Source organism: Ptiloglossa arizonensis, chromosome 2 (assembly GCF_051014685.1).
Source record: "Ptiloglossa arizonensis isolate GNS036 chromosome 2, iyPtiAriz1_principal, whole genome shotgun sequence".
Lineage (NCBI taxonomy): Eukaryota > Metazoa > Arthropoda > Insecta > Hymenoptera > Colletidae > Ptiloglossa > Ptiloglossa arizonensis.
Genome location: NC_135049.1, coordinates 14,525,625 through 14,545,043, shown reverse-complemented (window position 1 = coordinate 14,545,043; position 19,419 = coordinate 14,525,625). Strand labels below are relative to the sequence as shown.

The 19,419-nt window shown below is 38.3% G+C and overlaps 4 protein-coding genes across 4 annotated transcripts; 3 read left to right on the top strand and 1 right to left on the bottom strand.

The window, feature by feature from the left end:
• Positions 1-909: 909 nt before the first annotated feature.
• On the bottom strand, positions 910-1,903 carry LOC143143390 (uncharacterized). The gene is made up of 2 exons (XM_076304555.1): positions 1,483-1,903; positions 910-1,377 (listed from the first exon to the last, which is right to left on the bottom strand). Exons 1-2 carry the CDS (start codon positions 1,492-1,494, stop codon positions 1,120-1,122), a joined length of 270 nt encoding a protein of 89 aa, XP_076160670.1. The 5' UTR covers positions 1,495-1,903; the 3' UTR covers positions 910-1,119.
• Positions 1,904-4,598: 2,695 nt separating this feature from the next.
• Positions 4,599-6,068, top strand: LOC143154824 (uncharacterized). Its single transcript, XM_076326813.1, has 2 exons — positions 4,599-4,736; positions 5,667-6,068. Exons 1-2 carry the CDS (start codon positions 4,722-4,724, stop codon positions 6,066-6,068), a joined length of 417 nt encoding a protein of 138 aa, XP_076182928.1. The 5' UTR covers positions 4,599-4,721.
• Positions 6,069-10,719: 4,651 nt separating this feature from the next.
• Positions 10,720-11,431, top strand: LOC143143518 (uncharacterized). The gene is made up of 2 exons (XM_076304822.1): positions 10,720-10,844; positions 10,908-11,431. The coding sequence occupies exons 1-2, from the start codon at positions 10,824-10,826 to the stop codon at positions 11,190-11,192; spliced, it is 306 nt and encodes a 101-aa protein (XP_076160937.1). The 5' UTR covers positions 10,720-10,823; the 3' UTR covers positions 11,193-11,431.
• Positions 11,432-13,973: 2,542 nt separating this feature from the next.
• LOC143143823 (tubulin beta-4B chain) lies at positions 13,974-19,153 on the top strand. The gene is made up of 5 exons (XM_076305545.1): positions 13,974-14,030; positions 14,127-14,591; positions 16,325-16,629; positions 17,818-18,115; positions 18,935-19,153. Exons 1-5 carry the CDS (start codon positions 13,974-13,976, stop codon positions 19,151-19,153), a joined length of 1,344 nt encoding a protein of 447 aa, XP_076161660.1.
• Positions 19,154-19,419: the final 266 nt, after the last annotated feature.

Sequence of the window (19,419 nt, the reverse complement as noted above, 5' to 3'; positions counted from 1 at the left end):
GATGGCAAAAATCGTGTTTTATTCGTTGCATCGCTTCTGTTATTCACATATTTACAATTGACGCGTTAAGTATTATTCCAGGTCACTCCAGTGAATTTGTTTTCGTTTGTTATCTATGTTAACTATATTTTATTGCGATCCTCGCTCCAGCAAATCAGGCATCATACATTAAAAGAATATGAAACTTAAACAATTTTGTTATACTATTACCCTGAATGTATATCGATAAATGTTGGCTAAGAAATAAATAAATAAAAATAATACCTGAAATCATTTTCCGTTATATCGACGTTGAGTAAACTTGAAATTATTTTCCGTTATATAGACGTTAAGTAAACTTGAAACACTTTAAGGGTTAAATTTTCCCCTTTTAATGCTCGCGTGACATCGATAAGTGCTTCGAAAGCGGAAATTCGCGGACAGTTTGAAAGTTTCGATCAAAGATTGACAGACGAGCTCTAAAACTGGAGTTTTCGTTGCGTGGGTAAAATATAATCGTCCAAATAAAACCAAATTTTCACGAACCTACTCGTCGATCAAAGCTGACTTTTCTGGTCGAGAAACATTTTCGTCATCGATCTCGCGCATCGTCTTCGACTCTACAAACCGTACTCGGGTATCCATCTTGCGCGCAAATTGTACTGCGAATTCAACAGTATTTTACAACGTTATTAATAGAATAATCCGCGTTTACGCAATCGTATTTGCAAAGTAACGACGAATCGCGTAACGCCGGGCATCCCGCGACGGGCGGGGGAGGGAGGAGGGGGGAGGTGGGATTCTCATTAACGAAATACTGTTAAACGAACGATCGTTCCATCGCGTCGTGTTTAACACGGTGGATTACCGACAGGTGAACACGAAGAACGAAACACACAGTATGCCTTTAAGCGGTTTTATTCACACCGAATCTACAAACACAGAACATTGATGGAGAATCGGGTTATTAACGATACGTCGTAGAAAGTACAGGTAATGTGATTAATGATTGTTCGTGATTAGAAAACGAGAGTCGATCGGGTTGATTGGTTGTTGTTACGATCCCGTCGTTCGATCGATCGACAGTCTCGTATCGATCGATCGATCGATCGATCGGTGAGTTTACTTATACGGAGTTCTTCAATAAACGATGTTCTTATAGATGAGGGACGGTACGTAGCCGGTGAGCGGAAGCGGTGCCGGATAATTGGTATAGACGAGCGGTGTGCCGATGTTTGAGAGAAGAGTCGGTCCCAACGGAGCGATCAACGGGCCGCTGATCAGAGCCGAACCGCTCGGAGCCGGTGCCGGGGCCGGTGCCGGCGCCGGGGCCGGAATTGGGGCCGGTACCGGGGAAGGGGCAGCGGCCGCGACCGCCAATAAACCGGCGAACAACAGCTGCGTTGAAAAAATTCGATTAGTCGTCACCAATTGGTCACTGTATCGCACACGGTTCACGTGTGTTTGCCGTGGAACGCGTTATGATATTCGTCCAACACTCACCGTCTTGAACATGTCGGCTATCGTGGAACGTACGTGGATCTACTACGAGCAACTCGAAACGATCATACTCGAAATCGCGAGGAATCGCCGTTTATATAGGCGAAACCGCGACAAAGATTCTCATCTTTCTGCATCCCCCTCTTCACTTTACGGCCGATCGTTCTTTTTACCCGTTTTCATCGTTCCACGAAGGGCAACAGCCGGTCTTCGAGGAGCCCGCGAACGAGATACTCGCTTCCTTCTTGTTGGTCGTTGGATTTTTTTCAACCGGTCGACCAATCGACGTCTCCCTTCGCGGCACACGAGAAAGGTTTCGCCCGTGGCATCGGCGAACTACGAACGAACCGCGGATTTCTTCAAGGTTGCCACCTCGCGCGGCGGATCAGGCGTGGCCCAACAATGCGCGTATTTTCAATATTTCCTTTTCTTATTATTATTATTATTATTTTTTTTTTTTTTCGTCTTTCTTCTTCTTCTTCTTTTTTCTTGACTTTCCTTCCCTTTACCAATTCGCACGCCCGCCCCACACCCCCCCGCGCCCCCGGAACGGATTTTTTCCAACGTGCGAACAGGTTTTCTACTTTTCTCGACCACCGAGACGTCCTTGCCGCACGGTTGCAAAAATTCCCATCGTCGAGAGGTCGACGAATCGCCCTCCGCGTGCAACGATCGCCATTTTTGGACCCCGGGAACCTACCTCGAACGGGTTCTTCGCCCTACTTCGTTCCTACGGTATTCCGGGGGCGCATCGCCGCGGCTCGCTCCTCGAGGGGAAAGAAAACGTTTTCTACAGAAATCGTGCATTTTGTTCAGCGTTCTGGTTCGTTGCTTGGGAACAGAAAGGTTTTTTTTTTTCAGAGAAATTTTACATTTTTCGTGCGTTCTGGTTCGTTGCTTGGAAAAAGAAAGGTTTTTCGAAAGAAATCGTTCATTTTTCGCACGATCTGGTTCATTGCTTGGATAAAGAAAGGTTTCCAAGAGAAATCGTCCATTCTTCGCGCATCTGGATTCACCACTTGGAAGAAAAAGGTTTTCTTATCCATTTTTCGCGTATTCGGGTTCACTACTTGAAAAAGAAAAGGTTTCTTAGCGAAATTGTTCGTTTCTCCCATATTCTGGTCCACTATTTGGAAAAAGAAAGGTTTTTTAGAGAAATCATCCTTTTTTTCCGCATCTGGGTTCACCACTTTGAAAAAAAAGGTTTTCTCGTCTATTTCTCCCATATTATGGTCTACTATTTGGAAAAAGAAAGGTTTTTTGGAGAAATGGTCCATTTTTCGCACGCCCTGGATCACTACTTGGAAAAAGAAAGGTTTTCGAAAGAAATCGTTCATTTTTCGTGCATTCCGGTTCACCATTTGGAAAAAACCTCGTTTCCTACAGAAATCGTTCATTTCTCGCTGATCCGTTTCTCCATTGCTCCTAATATTGTTAAAAAGAACATACGAGTAGCTTCCATCGTGGATTTGCCACAAGAATAACATACTAGATTGTTCGATAAGTTTTGTCGCTTTCTCCATCGTAAAAAAAAGTACTATGACACTTCAACTTTGAACAACTGTAAATATACGAACGAGTCCACAGATCTGCATGAAATTTCACACATGTTCATCGAACAGTAGTATCATCTTTGGAAAAATTAAACGACGACCCTAATATAGCTCCATTTCTTATGGAACGACGAAATTTATTCAGCAATCTATTATTATGGAGATGTTAGTCGTTCAGGTTACGAAAATACACTTCCTTTGTAACAAAAATGTCAAATATCTTTAAAAATGGAATTCTTCGATCTGCAACTCTACACACCTCGATTTTCCGACCACGAAATTGTTCACTTTTGACAAAATCCTTTTCGAGCAACCTATTACTTATTGAACAACCTATTACTTAAATATTAGGTTGTTCGGAAAGTCATTTCGTTTTTTTTTTTAGTGAAAATGAAGCACGATTTTTTTAGAGCGTATATACATTTAATTGAATTATATATTCTCCATTTTGTAAAACGAAATTACTTTCCGAACAACTCAGTACATCGAAAGAAAATAATCGAACGGTTTCGCGGCTAGGATTGCATTCGAATAATTTGACTAAAATTTCCATGTAACTGAGCAACGTGATCCCAAAGGTATCACTGGGTCCCAAAGGTATCAGCTTCGTTCCCAGGACGCTGGTGCGAACGCGAAGCGGAAGAAAAAGGAACCGCTTCGAATCGGTCGCGGCGCGCGGACGTACTCGCGAAAGAAACGCGCGCCTCGGTGATTATTCGGATATCCAATTGGAATTCGAACGAATGGGCGAACGTACCGAGTACCGTGGAATGCACCCGTGGCAGAAATACGAGGTATACCCATAGACGGACAAACGCCGTTCCTTCGATCCGGACTCGACGAACTTGAACTTGGGAAAAAACCGGGTGCTTTGCCTTGAAGTTGCGCGGCCTTGTGGAAAAGAAGAGAAAGAGAGACGCGAACGACGGAGGAGGGGAGTACTCGAACGAGCGTAGCTGCGAACCAGAAACGGGAAAAGAATCGATCCGAGTCGAATTTCGAAAAAAGAGAAGAGAAAGAAACGAGCGAGAAAACAAAAGAAGAAAAAAAAGAGGAAAAAGGGGGGTAACGATTCGAAAATCAACCGTACGACGAGATGCTCGTTACTCACGAGCGTTACACGCGCCCGTTAGAAAATAACCCGATTGGACGGAGAAAGACGGGCGTAGAGTAGACGCGAAAGGTAGCGAAAAGTAGATTAAAGGTATTTGCAGGTAGATCGGATCGTGTGGGAAGCGAAACGATCCGCGTAATCGGGCGGCCGGCTGGCGTTATAACCTTGTTATGCGTTCCAACCGGACGGGCACGTAGTCGAGGGGGTTATACAATTTCTCGCGACACGGTTGCTTACATAATTCCGCCATACCCGTGGTAGCATCCGGTCTGTGTCTCTCTTTCGATCAAGGTCGCCGAAATCGATCGAACCCGCGTAAACGCGAGCGGATTGAGAATGGGACACGTAGAGTTAGCGCGCGAAAACGCGCCGCGACGCGCGTTGCATTTCAATGGGAACGCGACGAAACGAAATCGATTCGTGCGTACGTTGCTACGGAGGCCGAGGCTTTCGCAAGTTGCGGCCCGGACTTTTCGTAAGTGACGACCGAAGAGCGGTGGACATCGGTATAAAGCGTGCTCGTCGCTACGACTCTGCACTCGTTCCACAGATACCGAATACATCGCAAGTTCAACATGTTCAAGTTAGCGGTAAGTCGACCGGAAACTGTGCGATCTTCGACCGTCGACTGTTTGCGCGTTTCGGGATTATTCATCGATAGTATCTACTGCGTTGTTCGATAAGTTTTGTTTTAGTACCAACGGTATGGTACTAGGTTCCTCGATAAGTTTCGTCGTTCGATAGAACTTATTAGTACTGTTCTAATAAGATCTAATAACTGTCCTATAAATACTGTTCGGTAAGTTTCATCGAACGATTAAACTTATCGAACAGTGCTACATTGAACAGTATTATTCGATAAATTTGATCGAACGACTAAACTTATTGAACAGTACTGTTCAATAAATTTCATCGAACTACTAAATTCATTGTACAGTGATACATTGAACAGTACTGTTCAATAAGTTTTATTGAACGACTGAACTTATCGAACCGTACTACATTGAATAGTACTGTTCAATAAGTTTCATCGAACGATTAAACTTATTGAACAACCTATTCTCTTGGGATTCGAAAGAATCCATGGAACGTCTCTGTTTCGGGCTTTGCGAAACTACATAGAAAGCTTCTTTCTTGGGGTTTGTAAAAATCCATGGAACGTCTCTGTTTTGGCGTGTGCGAAAGTATACAGAAAGTTTGTTTCTTAAAGTTTGCAAAAATCTACGAAAAGTTTCTTCCTTGGAATTTGCGAAACTGCATAGAAAGTTTCTTTCTCAAAGTTTGCAAAAGTCTACGAAAAGTTTCTTCCTTGGAATTTGCGAAACTGCATAGAAAGTTTCTTTCTCAAAGTTTGCAAAAGTCTACGAAAAGTTTCTTCCTTGGAATTTGCGAAACTGCATAGAAAGTTTCTTTCTCAAAGTTAGCAAAAGTTTACGAAAAGTTTCTCCCTTGGAGTTCGCGAAAGTCCACGGAACGTCTCTTTCGTGTTTCTCACGATCGCGATTTTTCTTTATTTTCAGTGCATCGTCCTCTCGTTGGCAGCCGTGGCGTTCGCCGGAGTGATACCGGCCGCCCCGTTGCTCACAGGCCCAGCGGCGATCGCGGCCCTTCCAGCGCCCATTGTGACCGCCAGGAGTAGCCAAGTTGTCGCTAGGAACTACAACACGTTCGCCGCTGCGCCGCTCGCCGCTGCGCCGCTCGCCGCTGCACCGTTCGCCGCTGCACCGTTCGCCGCTGCACCGCTCGCCGCTGCAACGCTGGCCGCTGCACCGCTGGCCACCGCGCCGCTCGCTGCTGCACCGCTCACGGCTGTACACGCAGCGATACCGGGACACGCGGCTGCACCGCTTGCCATTGCCGCGCCCGCTGCACCCCTGTCGTACGCTCATCTCGCCTACGCTGCACCGCTCGCATTACCTTGAACACGATTCTTCGCTCATCGTTTTAACCACGTTCTTCGCTCGATCGAATAAATTGCAACTCTAAACAGAAGCGAACGATATTTTTTTTCCTGTTTCTCAACGATTCTAACCTTCGTCCCCTCCTTCTCAACCCTTGCCGCTCGTGCGTCGAGTGTGGCTCGACGTCACATTTCTTGCACCAAGTCAGAATCAGACCGGACATTATACAACCACCTTATAACTACTCGATACAAATGAAATTTATATTTGTCGTATACTCGCAATCTGTATTGTTGTGATACTAGCTTGTTCGATCGGTTTTGTCGTTTTTTTTCATTGTAAAAAAAATACTACGACACTTTAACTTCGAAGTCGACCGATCTGCATATAACTTCACACATGGTCGTCGAACAGTAGTACCATCTTTAGAAAAATAAAACGGCGAACTTAATAGCTCCATTTCTTATCGAACGACAAAACTTATTGACTTTTCTTATCTATATTGTAAATTAATCGAGAAGTTGTCGGTAGATATTAGATTATTTGGAAAGTCATTTTGTTTTTTTTTTGGTGGAAATGAAACACGATTTTTTTAGAGCGTATAAACATTTTATTAAATCATACATTCTCCATTTTGGAAAACGAAATGACTTTCCGAACAAACTAATGAAAATCAAAAAATAAGAAATGCAAACGGTTAATTCCTCGACATACTGGATTCTACTGTTAATTAAAATGGTCGTTTAACATCAAAGCTACAAACGATGAACATTTCTGTTTCTACCGGATTTCGTACGTGTCTTAGAAACTAGAAGGAGAGACGAATTAATTTACGAGTGTAATTAGTTTTCTATTATTAGTAATTGTCACCAGATATTATAGGCAAAAGCTTCGTTAATAATTGAGTAACTTTAAAGATTCCAAAACGGGTCGAATAACTCCTTTGATAGGTTTAGTGTTAATGACCGACGAAACGATAACAGCGACTAGGAATTCTCGATCGTAAACGAAGGTCGCAAAATCCGCTCGATCGTTCCGGCTTGGAAGACTTCCACTCGCGCAGCTGCGAGGACTCGATTTAACAGGATTCGAATCACCTAGCGGAATTTAACCGCCAACGAGCGTTTCCCCTGAAATATAAATTGTTAACTACGCGTAGAACATTTCGAAGAAACGAATCCAAAACCGAAGACTAACGATGGAATATCGACGATATTTTTCAAACACTCGGCTCTTTTTTAGTTTTTACGTTTATTCTACCGTAATCGACCATATCTCGTCTTTAGTTACTTATTTATTTTTACAACATTTCATCTATTTCGTGTTTTTACGTTTATTCTACCACAATCGACTGTATCTGTCTTTACTTATTTATTCGTTTTTCAGACACTTGGCTCGTTTTGAATTTTACGTTTATTTTACCCTAATCGATCATATCTCGTCTTTAGTTGTTTATTTATTTTTACAACATTTGATCTGTTTCAGGTTTTTACGTTTATTCTACCACAATCGACTATATCTGTCTTTACTTATTTATTTATTTTTTTCGACATTTGATAATGTCTTTAGTTAATTCACTTGCATGCAAATGCACCGTATAAAATGTAACGCGTCTCTGTTGCATCTATCGATCGATAGTTCGTGTTCGTTCGCGTAACGTAGTAATCACGGCGCTAATTGCAACGACACCGTAAAAATGTACGAGCGAAAGTCCCGTCGACGCGCTGAAATGAGAAGCAAGTTGATAAACGAGACGCCGAACGACACTACGAAATAATTCCGGTCACGCGCGACGAACGATCTTCGAAACTTACGATGTCACAATCGTCGTTGTCGACGTAAAATGTGTGCCCGCGTTTCGTATTTAGAACATGAACGAACGAGCCGCACCCAACACGCATCGTTTATTCGCGTTAAAACGCGAACGACGCGATTGCCGTCGTTGTCGTTTCGTAATTGTTTCGTGGCACTTCCGATACGATTGTATCTGTTCGAAAAAGCAGCAAGATGGGGGAAAGATATCGTTCGACCGTTCGAGGCACGGTTGTTCAATGCGTGAAATGGTACAAAATAAGTGAAACTAAAAATATAGATTGGATATTTAATTACCAAATGGAGTATCAACACTCTCACTGTACGACTTGTATGCAGTTATTGTAATTTGTCCATGGTGAGTTGAAAAATATCCCATCGTGCATACTAGAATGTTAACACTAGAATTACCAAAGGAGTCAATTTGACTTGTGAGAAACTTCTTTTGAAAATTATTCAATTATTAACCGTGTCTTTACCTACAATATTCGTGTACAATTATCAAAATAAACTGCTAATGGTATTGGTACAAGGTGTCCCAATCATCACCGGTCGATTTCAATTTCGCGCTATTTTTGAAACGTCGAACCGATTATCTTGAAACTTGATTCATATACAATTTTTAAAATAGACAACTAATTGTACTCGTAAATCAATTTACCCTGTCTGATACAAATAGTAACACGTTCACCATTGAATTTCTAGTGTTAACAAAGTGGGATATCTGTTCGAAAAGAAACGAAATAAGATATTGTTTAATAGAACGTTAAATTTACAACGTTTTATTAAGAAGTTAACTAGTGCGCCAGTTTTCCATATTTAAATATGTTCTCGACATTTATTCAAATCGTAGGGTAAAAGTAGAAAAATTCGATAATTTGTTGGTGTACTTGTTACTCCAACTATTACCAACTGTTATTAATTACTGTTATCAGTAATGGTGTAAAATAACAAGTACTGATTTCTTTTCCACTTTTACTAGATTTAAGTTTCAACTGTTCAATAAAACTTATCGAACAACCTATTATAATTATATGATGATACACAATCCTTTCTTCTTTTCTTCTTTGTATTCTAAAGGGTTTACTCCGTAAATAAATAAATAAATAAATAAATACACATTGAATATTTTTACTCTTCTCGCTACAATTCGAACGAATATTGAGAATATCCTTAAGTATTATATAAAAAACTCACGTGACAGTCAATATGTTAATCGGCGCGCGAAACCTCTGGGTATTCAAACTGTTCGATTAAATTTGCATTTTCAACAATATAATAACATTTCAACTGTAACATTTAAAAGTTTAATGCGATAATTCCATCGTCGTCGTCTTTTGTCCAAATTTAAAAACGTTCACCATTCTACGAGTTAAATTATAATAACTATTCGTATGTTATGTCGGAGAATATTATTTGATCTATTTTTTGCGTGTAAAGTTTTAAATAGTTTCTGCCGCTCTCCGGATATTTTCTTCGAGTTATATTTAAATATAAAAGCGTACCTCGGTAAAGCATCACTTATTCATACGTCCTGAACTTTATAGAACTGATTACGGTCAGTTCAACAGCCTAAATAGAATTTTCATTAACGAAAATAAATTTTGTTATTTCCTAAACTTTCTCGCTTCTCTTGTTACTTTTAGAAATAATGTTTATACGACTATTGTTCTCCTAGAGTGGTTTTGTATAACTTGTCTGTTTTTTGTACTTTTGTTCATCAAAGGGTTGTTTAACGTTTACAAATTATATAAAGAATTTTTAAAAAACGTTTACTCTTTCATATTTTTTTAACATGTTATATGCTCAAGAGAACAAAAGAAACTATATTTAAACTTCAAAGTGTCGACATTTCTTTCATTATCAAGATTTTTCATTTCTGATGATTCACACCATAGTCATGTTCATACAAAATAAGATGCCATTTTCTTTGTTTGTTTCAGATTGAAAAAATGATCGGAACCTTGCACACCAGCAAGACACTTTTCGTTACAATACTTTTTTTAGCCAAACTTAGTTCGTGTAACTTTTATAAATAAATAAAATACATAAAATAATTTTCTATAGTTTAAACGTTAGTAAATATATGTACCACAACCTATGCACAAAATGATTTATACTTTCTTTTTTAATTTCCAAATCGCATTCTAGACAAGAATACACTCCTAACTAGAGGATATTAAAAAAAATAATTTTACACAATTTGAATGTTAATAAATATGTGTACCACAACCTATACACAAAATGATTTATACTTTCTTTTTTAATTTCGAAATCGCATTCTAGACAAGAATACACTCCTAACTAGAGAATATTTAAGAAAATAATTTTACACAGTTTTAATGTTAATAAATATGTGTACCACAATCCATGCACAAAATAGCTTACACTATTTTCTCCAATCCCGAAAAGCCGAAGAAATCGCATTCTAAACAAGAATCTCCCCCCATATAGGGGCATTAATAAATTATTTCGTTCGAAGCGTTCCACAGGGCGGTTCAATCGACTCGGTAAACTGCACATTGAAAACGTTATCATTGCGCGATCCTAGACCCGTACAAACTCCGCAAGATTCTCCGTGCATCGAGTAGAAGACTAGCAAAGGGTAATAGTCGCGCAATAATCAAGGCAATCTTGATACACGATGAATTCGAGGTCGATAGACGTCTCGAAACAAGTGAGTTACGAAGGAAGACGCATAGATTCGACCAAGGTAGACCCGGTTGCCGATGAAAGTGGTAAAACGCAGGCGTGGCCTAAAACGAGCAAAAGTAATCCGGTATGCAGAACCGCGTATCCGTCGCATCGTGCCACGAGCCACTGTTGCGTTGGTCCCTGGCCACGTAGTGGGAGTATATTTCTCCTGTTACGAACCACCTATAAAAGACCTGTACCTAATCGTTCTTGTATCACAGTTTTCACATCGATCCATCTCGAAACACTTCCGAGACGTCCACTAGCAAAATGTCCATCGCCCAATTCCTGGTAAGTCATACGATCGTCGACCAATTGGAACAACCACGAACTTGAACCCTTTGTTTCCGTCAGGTTTTCTTCGCCGGTTTGATCGCCGCCTGCTCGGCCGGTTTGTTACCAGCGGCGGTTCCAGCTGCGATTCCAGCGGCGGTTCCAGCGGCGTTCGCGGCACCAATTCCAGCCGCATTGACGGTTGGAACCTACGCGAGCAGTTACAACGCTCACGCGATCAATCATGCGATCGCTGCACCGTACATCGCCAGTCCCGTGGTAGCTCACGCCGCACCGCTCGCTCACGTCGGCCATGTCGCTTATTCGGGACTACCAGCAGCGGCGATCATCGCCGGTAGACGCTGATAAGCGGCTCGAGGACGATCCTCGCGAAACATCCGGTTATGTTCGAACACAACCGCCACGAAACAATCGACAAAACTCTCGATACGATCTTTTCACACTTCTCTACGTACGAGACCGGTTACTTACCGCGGAAGCGATACAACGCTTCTGAAACACGATTGCGTGTACCAAGAACACCGTACCGGTGGTGTTTCGTGCCATTTCGTTCGATCTTTGTTTCACCATGGGCAAAAATAAACGTCTCGTCTACAATATTCTCTTTTCGTTTCCTCACACCTTCCTATTATCTTTTTTTTTTTAATTTTCTCTTTCAGGAAATTGGAATCGAAATATTTCCGAGTTTCCGAATGTTCACGAATGCTTTCGTTGTTCGTAATTTTTCAGAGTGGAAAAAATTGAATTTTTTTTTTGTTTTCTTAAAGTTTTCTAATGGTATAGAACGTTGCGTCTGACAGGTATTTCGAAATTTAAATATTTGGAGAAGTTGCAGCGATAAATAAATTTGTTTCACGATAAGTTTTGTCGTTCGATAAGAAATGGTAACTGTCTCTAATCGTGATCTGTCTGGATGCCAAACATCTCGACAATAATAGATTGCTCGATAAGTTTTGTCGATAAGAAATAAAACTATTAGATTCGTCGTTTTATTTTTCTAAAAATGATACTACTGTTTGATGAACGCGTGTCAAGTTTCATGTATGTAGATCTGTCGACTTATAGTACATAGTGTCGTAGTATTTTTTTACAATGACGTGAAATTTATTGAACAACTTAGTATATTTTTCAACTTGACCGACACGAAATTGCCGGAACCATACATTTGATTTACTTCAAATTTGATAAAGATATTCCGTATAGAGTATTCTACAATGTAACTTACGATCTTTTATTCGTATTCCAAAGGGTTCATCCTTCGTAAATAAATAAGTAAATAATTGTTGGAACGAATGCAACAATAATATCAGACGTGTCAAACGTCTTTAGCCAATGGCTGATGCTAGTTTTACGGACTGCCATTGCATCGGTGCCAAAGAGTCATCTGTTGCACGGTCCAAGGTTTGCTTATTTTCTTTTAGGTATTTTCAGTTCCAAACCGAGAGCCAAAAGAGGCACATGATATTATCGACGTGCATACTAAGTTATAGTACTTTGTGTAATAAGTTCTTCGATAAGGTTTTGTCGTTCGATAAAACTTATTGAACAACTTAGTACTATACTGTTCAATGAGCTTTATCGAACAACAAAACTTATTGAGCAACCTAGTATTAGACTGTTCGATAAGTATTATTGAACGACAAAACTTATTGAACAATCTGGTATTTTGATTTTATATTCCTGTATTTATAGTTCATTGTACTAATCGATACTTGACATCGCTATGTATTATAATAAACTGCATCTTATAATTTGAATTTGCAACATGAATAACTAAATAACTAAATAACTAAATAACTAAATAACTAAATAACTAAATAACTAAATAACTAAATAACTAAATAACTAAGTAAATAAGTAACTAAGTAACTAAATAACTAAATAACTAAATAACTAAATAACTAAATAACTAAATAACTAAATAACTAAATAACTAAATAACTAAATAACTAAATAACTAAATAACTAAATAACTAAATAACTAAGTAAATAAGTAACTAAGTAACTAAATAACTAAATAACTAAATAACTAAATAACTAAATAACTAAATAACTAAATAACTAAATAACTAAATAACTAAATAACTAAATAACTAAATAACTAAATAACTAAATAACTAAATAACTAAATAACTAAATAACTAAATAACTAAATAACTAAATAACTAAATAATTAAGTAAGTAAGTAACTAAGTAACTAAATAACTAAATAACTAAATAACTAAATAACTAAATAACTAAATAACTAAATAACTAAATAACTAAATAACTAAGTAAATAAGTAACTAAGTAACTAAATAACTAAATAACTAAATAACTAAATAACTAAATAACTAAATAACTAAATAACTAAATAACTAAATAACTAAATAACTAAATAACTAAATAACTAAATAACTAAATAACTAAATAACTAAATAACTAAATAATTAAGTAAGTAAGTAACTAAGTAACTAAATAACTAAGTAACTAACGAACTAACTAATTAAATAAATAAATAAATGGATACATAAATACATAAATACGTAAATATATAAATACATAAATACATAAATACATAAATACATAAATACATAAATACATAAATACATAAATACATAAATACATCAATAAATAACTAAATAACTAAATAGATAAATAACTAAATAACTAAGTAATTAACGAACTAACTAATTAAATAAATAAATAAATAAGTAAATAAATACATACATAACTACATAAATACATAAATGAATAACTAAATAGCTAAATAAATAACTAACTAAATAAATACATAAAGAAATAAATAAACAAACAAACAAACATACAAAAACAAACAAATAAATAAATAATCAAATAAATGTCCAGAAGCGATCGAGTTCGATCGACCGTTCGCGAAACAAAATATCCAAGGCAACCGGGAGAACAAACGACGATCCGTTGATCGGTGTTGCCGAGCTCGAGCCTTTCCGTTTTCGTGCGTACGATCGAGACGAACGCGTCGTGTCGTAAAATACCCTTCCCGTATCGAGCAGACCCTCAAAATTCGCTAACCAACTCTACCGTTACGAATCGTCCTAAATCGAGTCGCGAAGTGATCGTGTTTACCATTCACCGAGCTGCGAAAAGGACGAAAAGGTTGAGAAAATGCGCGAAATCGCTCATCTCCAAGCCGGCCAATGCGGTAATCAAATAGGAGCAAAGGTAGTCCGTTCGAAGCAATTAGTGAAACCCCTCGTTTCCTTTTTCTTCTTCTTCTTCTTCTTCTTCGTTTCATCGTGAACCGTTTGTTCTCCACAGTTCTGGGAGGTGATATCCGACGAGCACGGTATCGATCCTACGGGCACGTATCACGGTGACTCGGATCTTCAGCTCGAACGCATAAACGTTTACTACAACGAAGCTTCGGGTGGAAAGTACGTTCCTAGAGCGATTCTGGTCGACCTCGAACCCGGCACCATGGACGCGGTACGCTCGGGACCGTTCGGTCAAATATTTCGCCCGGACAATTTTGTATTTGGACAAAGCGGCGCCGGGAACAACTGGGCCAAAGGTCATTACACAGAAGGCGCGGAACTCGTCGATTCCGTCCTTGACGTTGTACGCAAGGAGGCGGAAAGTTGCGACTGCCTGCAGGGTTTCCAGCTAACTCATTCTCTCGGAGGCGGAACAGGCGCTGGTATGGGTACGTTGCTGATCTCCAAGATCCGCGAGGAGTACCCGGACAGAATTATGATGACGTTCAGCGTGGTACCATCGCCGAAGGTAATTAGCGTTCGTTCCTTTCGTACGGGATTCGGGAAACGGGTAAACCTCTTTCGGATCCACTTTCACCTCTTCCAGGATTCGTTCGTTTTTGGTTCTTGAACGGTCTGATAAATTTACGAAATGTGTCTACTTTTTTGTGCTTTACTTTTATTTCACCTATGATTGAAACAATTATGCTTCACGCGTATCTTTTTAATAATTCGTGCGCGGTACGCTTTGAAATGAGGAATGCAAAGACTTCGGTCGCAGTCTGAATTATAATACCTGGTTTTTCTTATGACTTTCTTTTCTTGAGTTCGTTTCGAACAATAAACTACACGTTGTCTTGTTGATTTTTCTTCGATGTTTGTCGAAAATCAATCAAATGGCTTTCTACTAATCGAAGTTGTGGTATCGATGCAATGTCTTTTCGACAGTACCACTTCAAAACTGGTTTTTGCATTATCGATTGCAGTAGATGAAACGTTGGAAAGACGTATATTTCATTCGAATTAGTTTCTTGCCATTTTTTTGGCCACGATAAAGTCTGAAACTATCTAGTATTACTTTTATAGTTTGAATATATATTCGTTTCTATCGTTGTCAAATTTACCAATCCAGAATTGATAAAATATTCAAAATATGCAAAATAAATGACAGAATATAACTATCTTGTATTACTTTTATATTAGTTTATATATCTATTCGTTTCTATCGTTATTAAATTTACCAATACAGAATTGATAAAATATTCAAAATAAATGACAGAATATAACTATCTAGTATTACTTTTATAGTTTGCATATCTATTCGTTTCTATCGTCAAATTCACCAATCCAGAATTGATAAAATATTCAAAATATGCAAAATAAATGACAGAATATACAGACAAAGAAACGAAAAACCTGTAAAAAGTGGGGCACGCAATAATAAATATACAGTGGATATTGTTACTCTCGGTTTTACAGCTCGATGACGCTGATACTTTTGAACACAAAAGAAGCGCGATCGCAATCTCGTCGAGGCTGATGATAGTCTTTTGTTTAGGTTTTCGACCAAAACGCGTTTTGAGAATCAGTCTTTGTCAATCGAGAGAACACATTTTATGTTACTTCTTATGATTTTTACATATTTATACAATTATTGTGTTTTTTTTTATTTTTTTTATTATTTTAATAGTCGCTCTAACTAATATATACACATAAAGTGGTATGTGTATAGGGTAAACTCGAGTAAAACTTCGGAGTAAAACTCGAACACTAACATTTTCAATTTTTATAGATTTTTATAGAATATCTAAAAATAATGTACAATATATGTATATATTTAAAAGTTTTCTACCGTCCGAGTTTTAGTAGGCGGTTAATTTCCATTATTTTCAAAACTTTGCTTCTTCATAGTTCAATGTAAATAAATTTGCTTCTATTTTTTATACATAACTTTCAATAAAACTTAACGATGGTAACTCTGTTTTTTACTTAAGTTGTTTCTTCGTATTGCTAATCGCTCTATAAATATTGAGAATGTAAATGTCCGAGTTTTACTTTCAGCCACTGCATACACATTAATTTAAATTACACTTGTCCAAATACTCTTTTAAATCCAGACTCGCTTCATCCACTCATTCATCTCTGACACCTAATCAATTAGATCAATTTTAAAATGATATAAAATTAATTTTTGCCAATTTTAAATTTCCTAATTTAATATTGATTTATATTATTGCTAATATTTTTCGTTTCGTGGCACAGGTGTCGGATACTGTCGTCGAACCATACAACTGCACTCTGTCGGTGCATCAGCTGGTCGAGAACACGGACGAATCTTACTGCATCGACAACGAAGCCCTTTACGACATTTGTTTTCGCACGTTGAAATTGACCACACCGACTTATGGCGATTTGAATCACTTGGTGAGCGCGACTCTCAGCGGCGTGACCACCTGTCTGAGATTCCCCGGCCAATTGAACGCCGATTTGCGCAAACTTGCCGTAAACATGGTGCCCTTTCCGCGATTGCATTTCTTTATTCCCGGTTTCGCTCCCTTAACGTCCAGGTAAGTTAATCGACGATCGTTTCAAGGTCAGTCAAGTGTTTAACTACTTACTTTGACGAGTCTGACTCGTGATAAAAATTTGTAACCAAACGTAAATATCACAAATCTGGCTCGTGATAAAAATTTTGGATCAAATATGAATATCACAAGTCTGACTCGTGATAAAAATTTTGAATCAAATGTGAACATCACAAGCCTGACTCGTACTAAAAATTTGGAATCAAATGTGAATATCACAAGTCTGGCTCGTGATAAAAAATTTGAATCAAACGTGAATATCACAAGCTTGACTCGTACTAAAAATTTGGAATCAAATGTGAATATCACAAGTCTGACTCGTGATGAAAATTTGGAATCAAACGTGAATATCACAAGCTTGACTCGTACTAAAAATTTGGAATCAAATGTGAATATCACAAGCCTGACTCGTGATAAAAATTTTTGATTAAACGTGAATATCACAAATCAGATTCGTGGACTCCAATGTGAGCCAAACTTGAACGTTACGAGTCTGACTCGTGGAATTATATGTGAACCAAAAATGAACATCATGAGTCTGATTCGTGGAACGAAGATCGAGTCATGTATACTAAAAATAATTTGATGAGTGTAGCAGTAAACTGTAACAGTAAATAACCGTAGTAAACAACCTAATTAAATTTTTTTCTTTACAATCTGCTATTTACTTTTAGGCGTCGTATTATTACATTCCTTCTGATGAAGTCACACCCGAAGACGCCCATTATGTAGGACTTATATAGGAAATATCAAAGAAAATAATCAAACTTGTTTTCATAATATCCCTAAGATAAATATAGAAAATATTCAACTCAATGTGTAAGAAAGACAACGCACTGAAAGAAAAATTCTTAACTCGATACTTTTACACCGTTTCAAAAATGTTTTGATAAAAAATGAACAAAGTCGGTAAACGGAACAATTTTACCGTTAATATAGAGGAAATATACTTCTAAATCAGATTTTCATGACTGTTTACTAAAATTTCGAAACTTTATAGTAAATGATAATTTTTTATTTTACACTACGAGCGTACACGTCGAACGTACCGAAACAAAGGTTTCGTTTGACGCGTATATACTTCAAAACGTAGTTAATTGTTTCAATTTATGGCACATCTGGTTTCCTTCCGGTATCGTGGTCCTTCAATAAATAATTTCATTCGAACAGAGGTTCCCAGCAGTACAGAGCTCTCACGGTCCCGGAACTCACCCAGCAAATGTTCGACGCGAAGAACATGATGGCGGCCTGTGATCCTCGTCACGGTCGTTACTTGACCGTAGCTGCCGTATTTCGAGGGAGGATGTCCATGAAGGAGGTGGACGAGCAGATGCTCAATATTCAGAACAAAAACAGCAGTTACTTCGTCGAATGGATACCCAGCAACGTTAAAACCGCCGTATGCGACATTCCACCTCGCGGATTGAAGATGTCGGCGACTTTTATCGGAAATTCAACGGCTATTCAGGTAAACAATAGCGATAGATTGTGTCTTAACATTTCTAAATGTTCAATTATTCCTTTTTCGATTGAAAATGAAAAAAGAAGCATCGAATTTTATACCTACAAATTGGTTATGTTAGAGGAAGCTCGTATCACGTTACACGATGGTATTAATTGCTTGAACATTGTTCTAAAGTATGTTAATTAATACTGTAAATATATTATTCTCTTTTCCACTCCTGCTGGATACAAGTTTTCAATTGTTCCGTGTTATACCAGGTTGTTCGATAAGTTTTGAACAGTATAGTACTAAGTTGTTCAATAAGGTTTGTCGTTCGATAAAACTTATTGAACAGTACTACATTGAATAGTATTTAGTTGAACAGTACTTTTGTCGTTCGATAAAACTTATTGAACAGTACTACATTGAACAGTACTTAGTCGGACAGTACTTTTTTCGTTCGATAATACTTATTGAACAGTTCTACTTAGTCGAACAATACTTTTGTCGTTCGATAAGACTTATTGAACAGTACTACATTGAACAATACTTTTGTCATTCGGTAAGATTTATTGAACAGTACTTAGTCGAATAGTACTTTTGTCGTTCGATAAAACTTATTAAACAACCTATTACAATCTTTCGATTAATCCTTTCTTTTTCCTTTGCACCTTAAAGGGTTCACCCCACAAACAAATAAATAACTAAGTAATTAAGTAAGTAAGTAACTAACTAACTAACTAACTAAATAAAAAGATAAATAAATAAACCAACGAGAGAAAAATTCTCACCTTGATTTTCGGGACCTCTTCGTCAAACTAGTGTTCTTTTATATAATTTCAGGAACTGTTCAAGAGAGTTTCGGAACAATTTACCGCGATGTTCAGGCGGAAGGCTTTCCTGCATTGGTACACTGGAGAGGGTATGGACGAAATGGAATTCACCGAGGCCGAAAGCAACATGAACGATTTGGTTTCTGAATATCAGCAGTATCAAGAGGCCACTGCCGAGGAGGAGGGCGAATTCGACGAAGAAGAGGAGGGCGAGGGTGAAAACCAGTGAGACCGAGTAACCAAGATAAAAATACGACGCGGATTTGGTTCCGTTTGGAAACGAGCACCGCGATTACTCGTCCTCGTTGAGTTTACGATCGCTCATTTCCTTTGTCCACCTTTCGCTTTCATCGATCATGATTCATTTCGTCGTTCGACCTTATCACACGCACGCACATACACACACGTGTGTAGTACCACATTCCACTTTTCCGATGTCCTCTGTCCGTGTCCACCCACCTACTTAACCGTTTTATCGGTGTTACGCTACCGTTA

Coding starts and splice junctions, on each gene's coding strand:
- LOC143143823 (XM_076305545.1), top strand. CDS start 13,974: ATGCGCGAAATCGCTCATCTCCAAGCCGGCCAATGCGGTAATCAAATA. Junction 14,592..16,324: donor GCGTGGTACCATCGCCGAAG/GTAATTAGCGTT, acceptor TTCGTGGCACAG/GTGTCGGATACTGTCGTCGA. Junction 16,630..17,817: donor TTCGCTCCCTTAACGTCCAG/GTAAGTTAATCG, acceptor TCATTCGAACAG/AGGTTCCCAGCAGTACAGAG.
- LOC143143518 (XM_076304822.1), top strand. CDS start 10,824: ATGTCCATCGCCCAATTCCTG. Junction 10,845..10,907: donor TGTCCATCGCCCAATTCCTG/GTAAGTCATACG, acceptor TGTTTCCGTCAG/GTTTTCTTCGCCGGTTTGAT.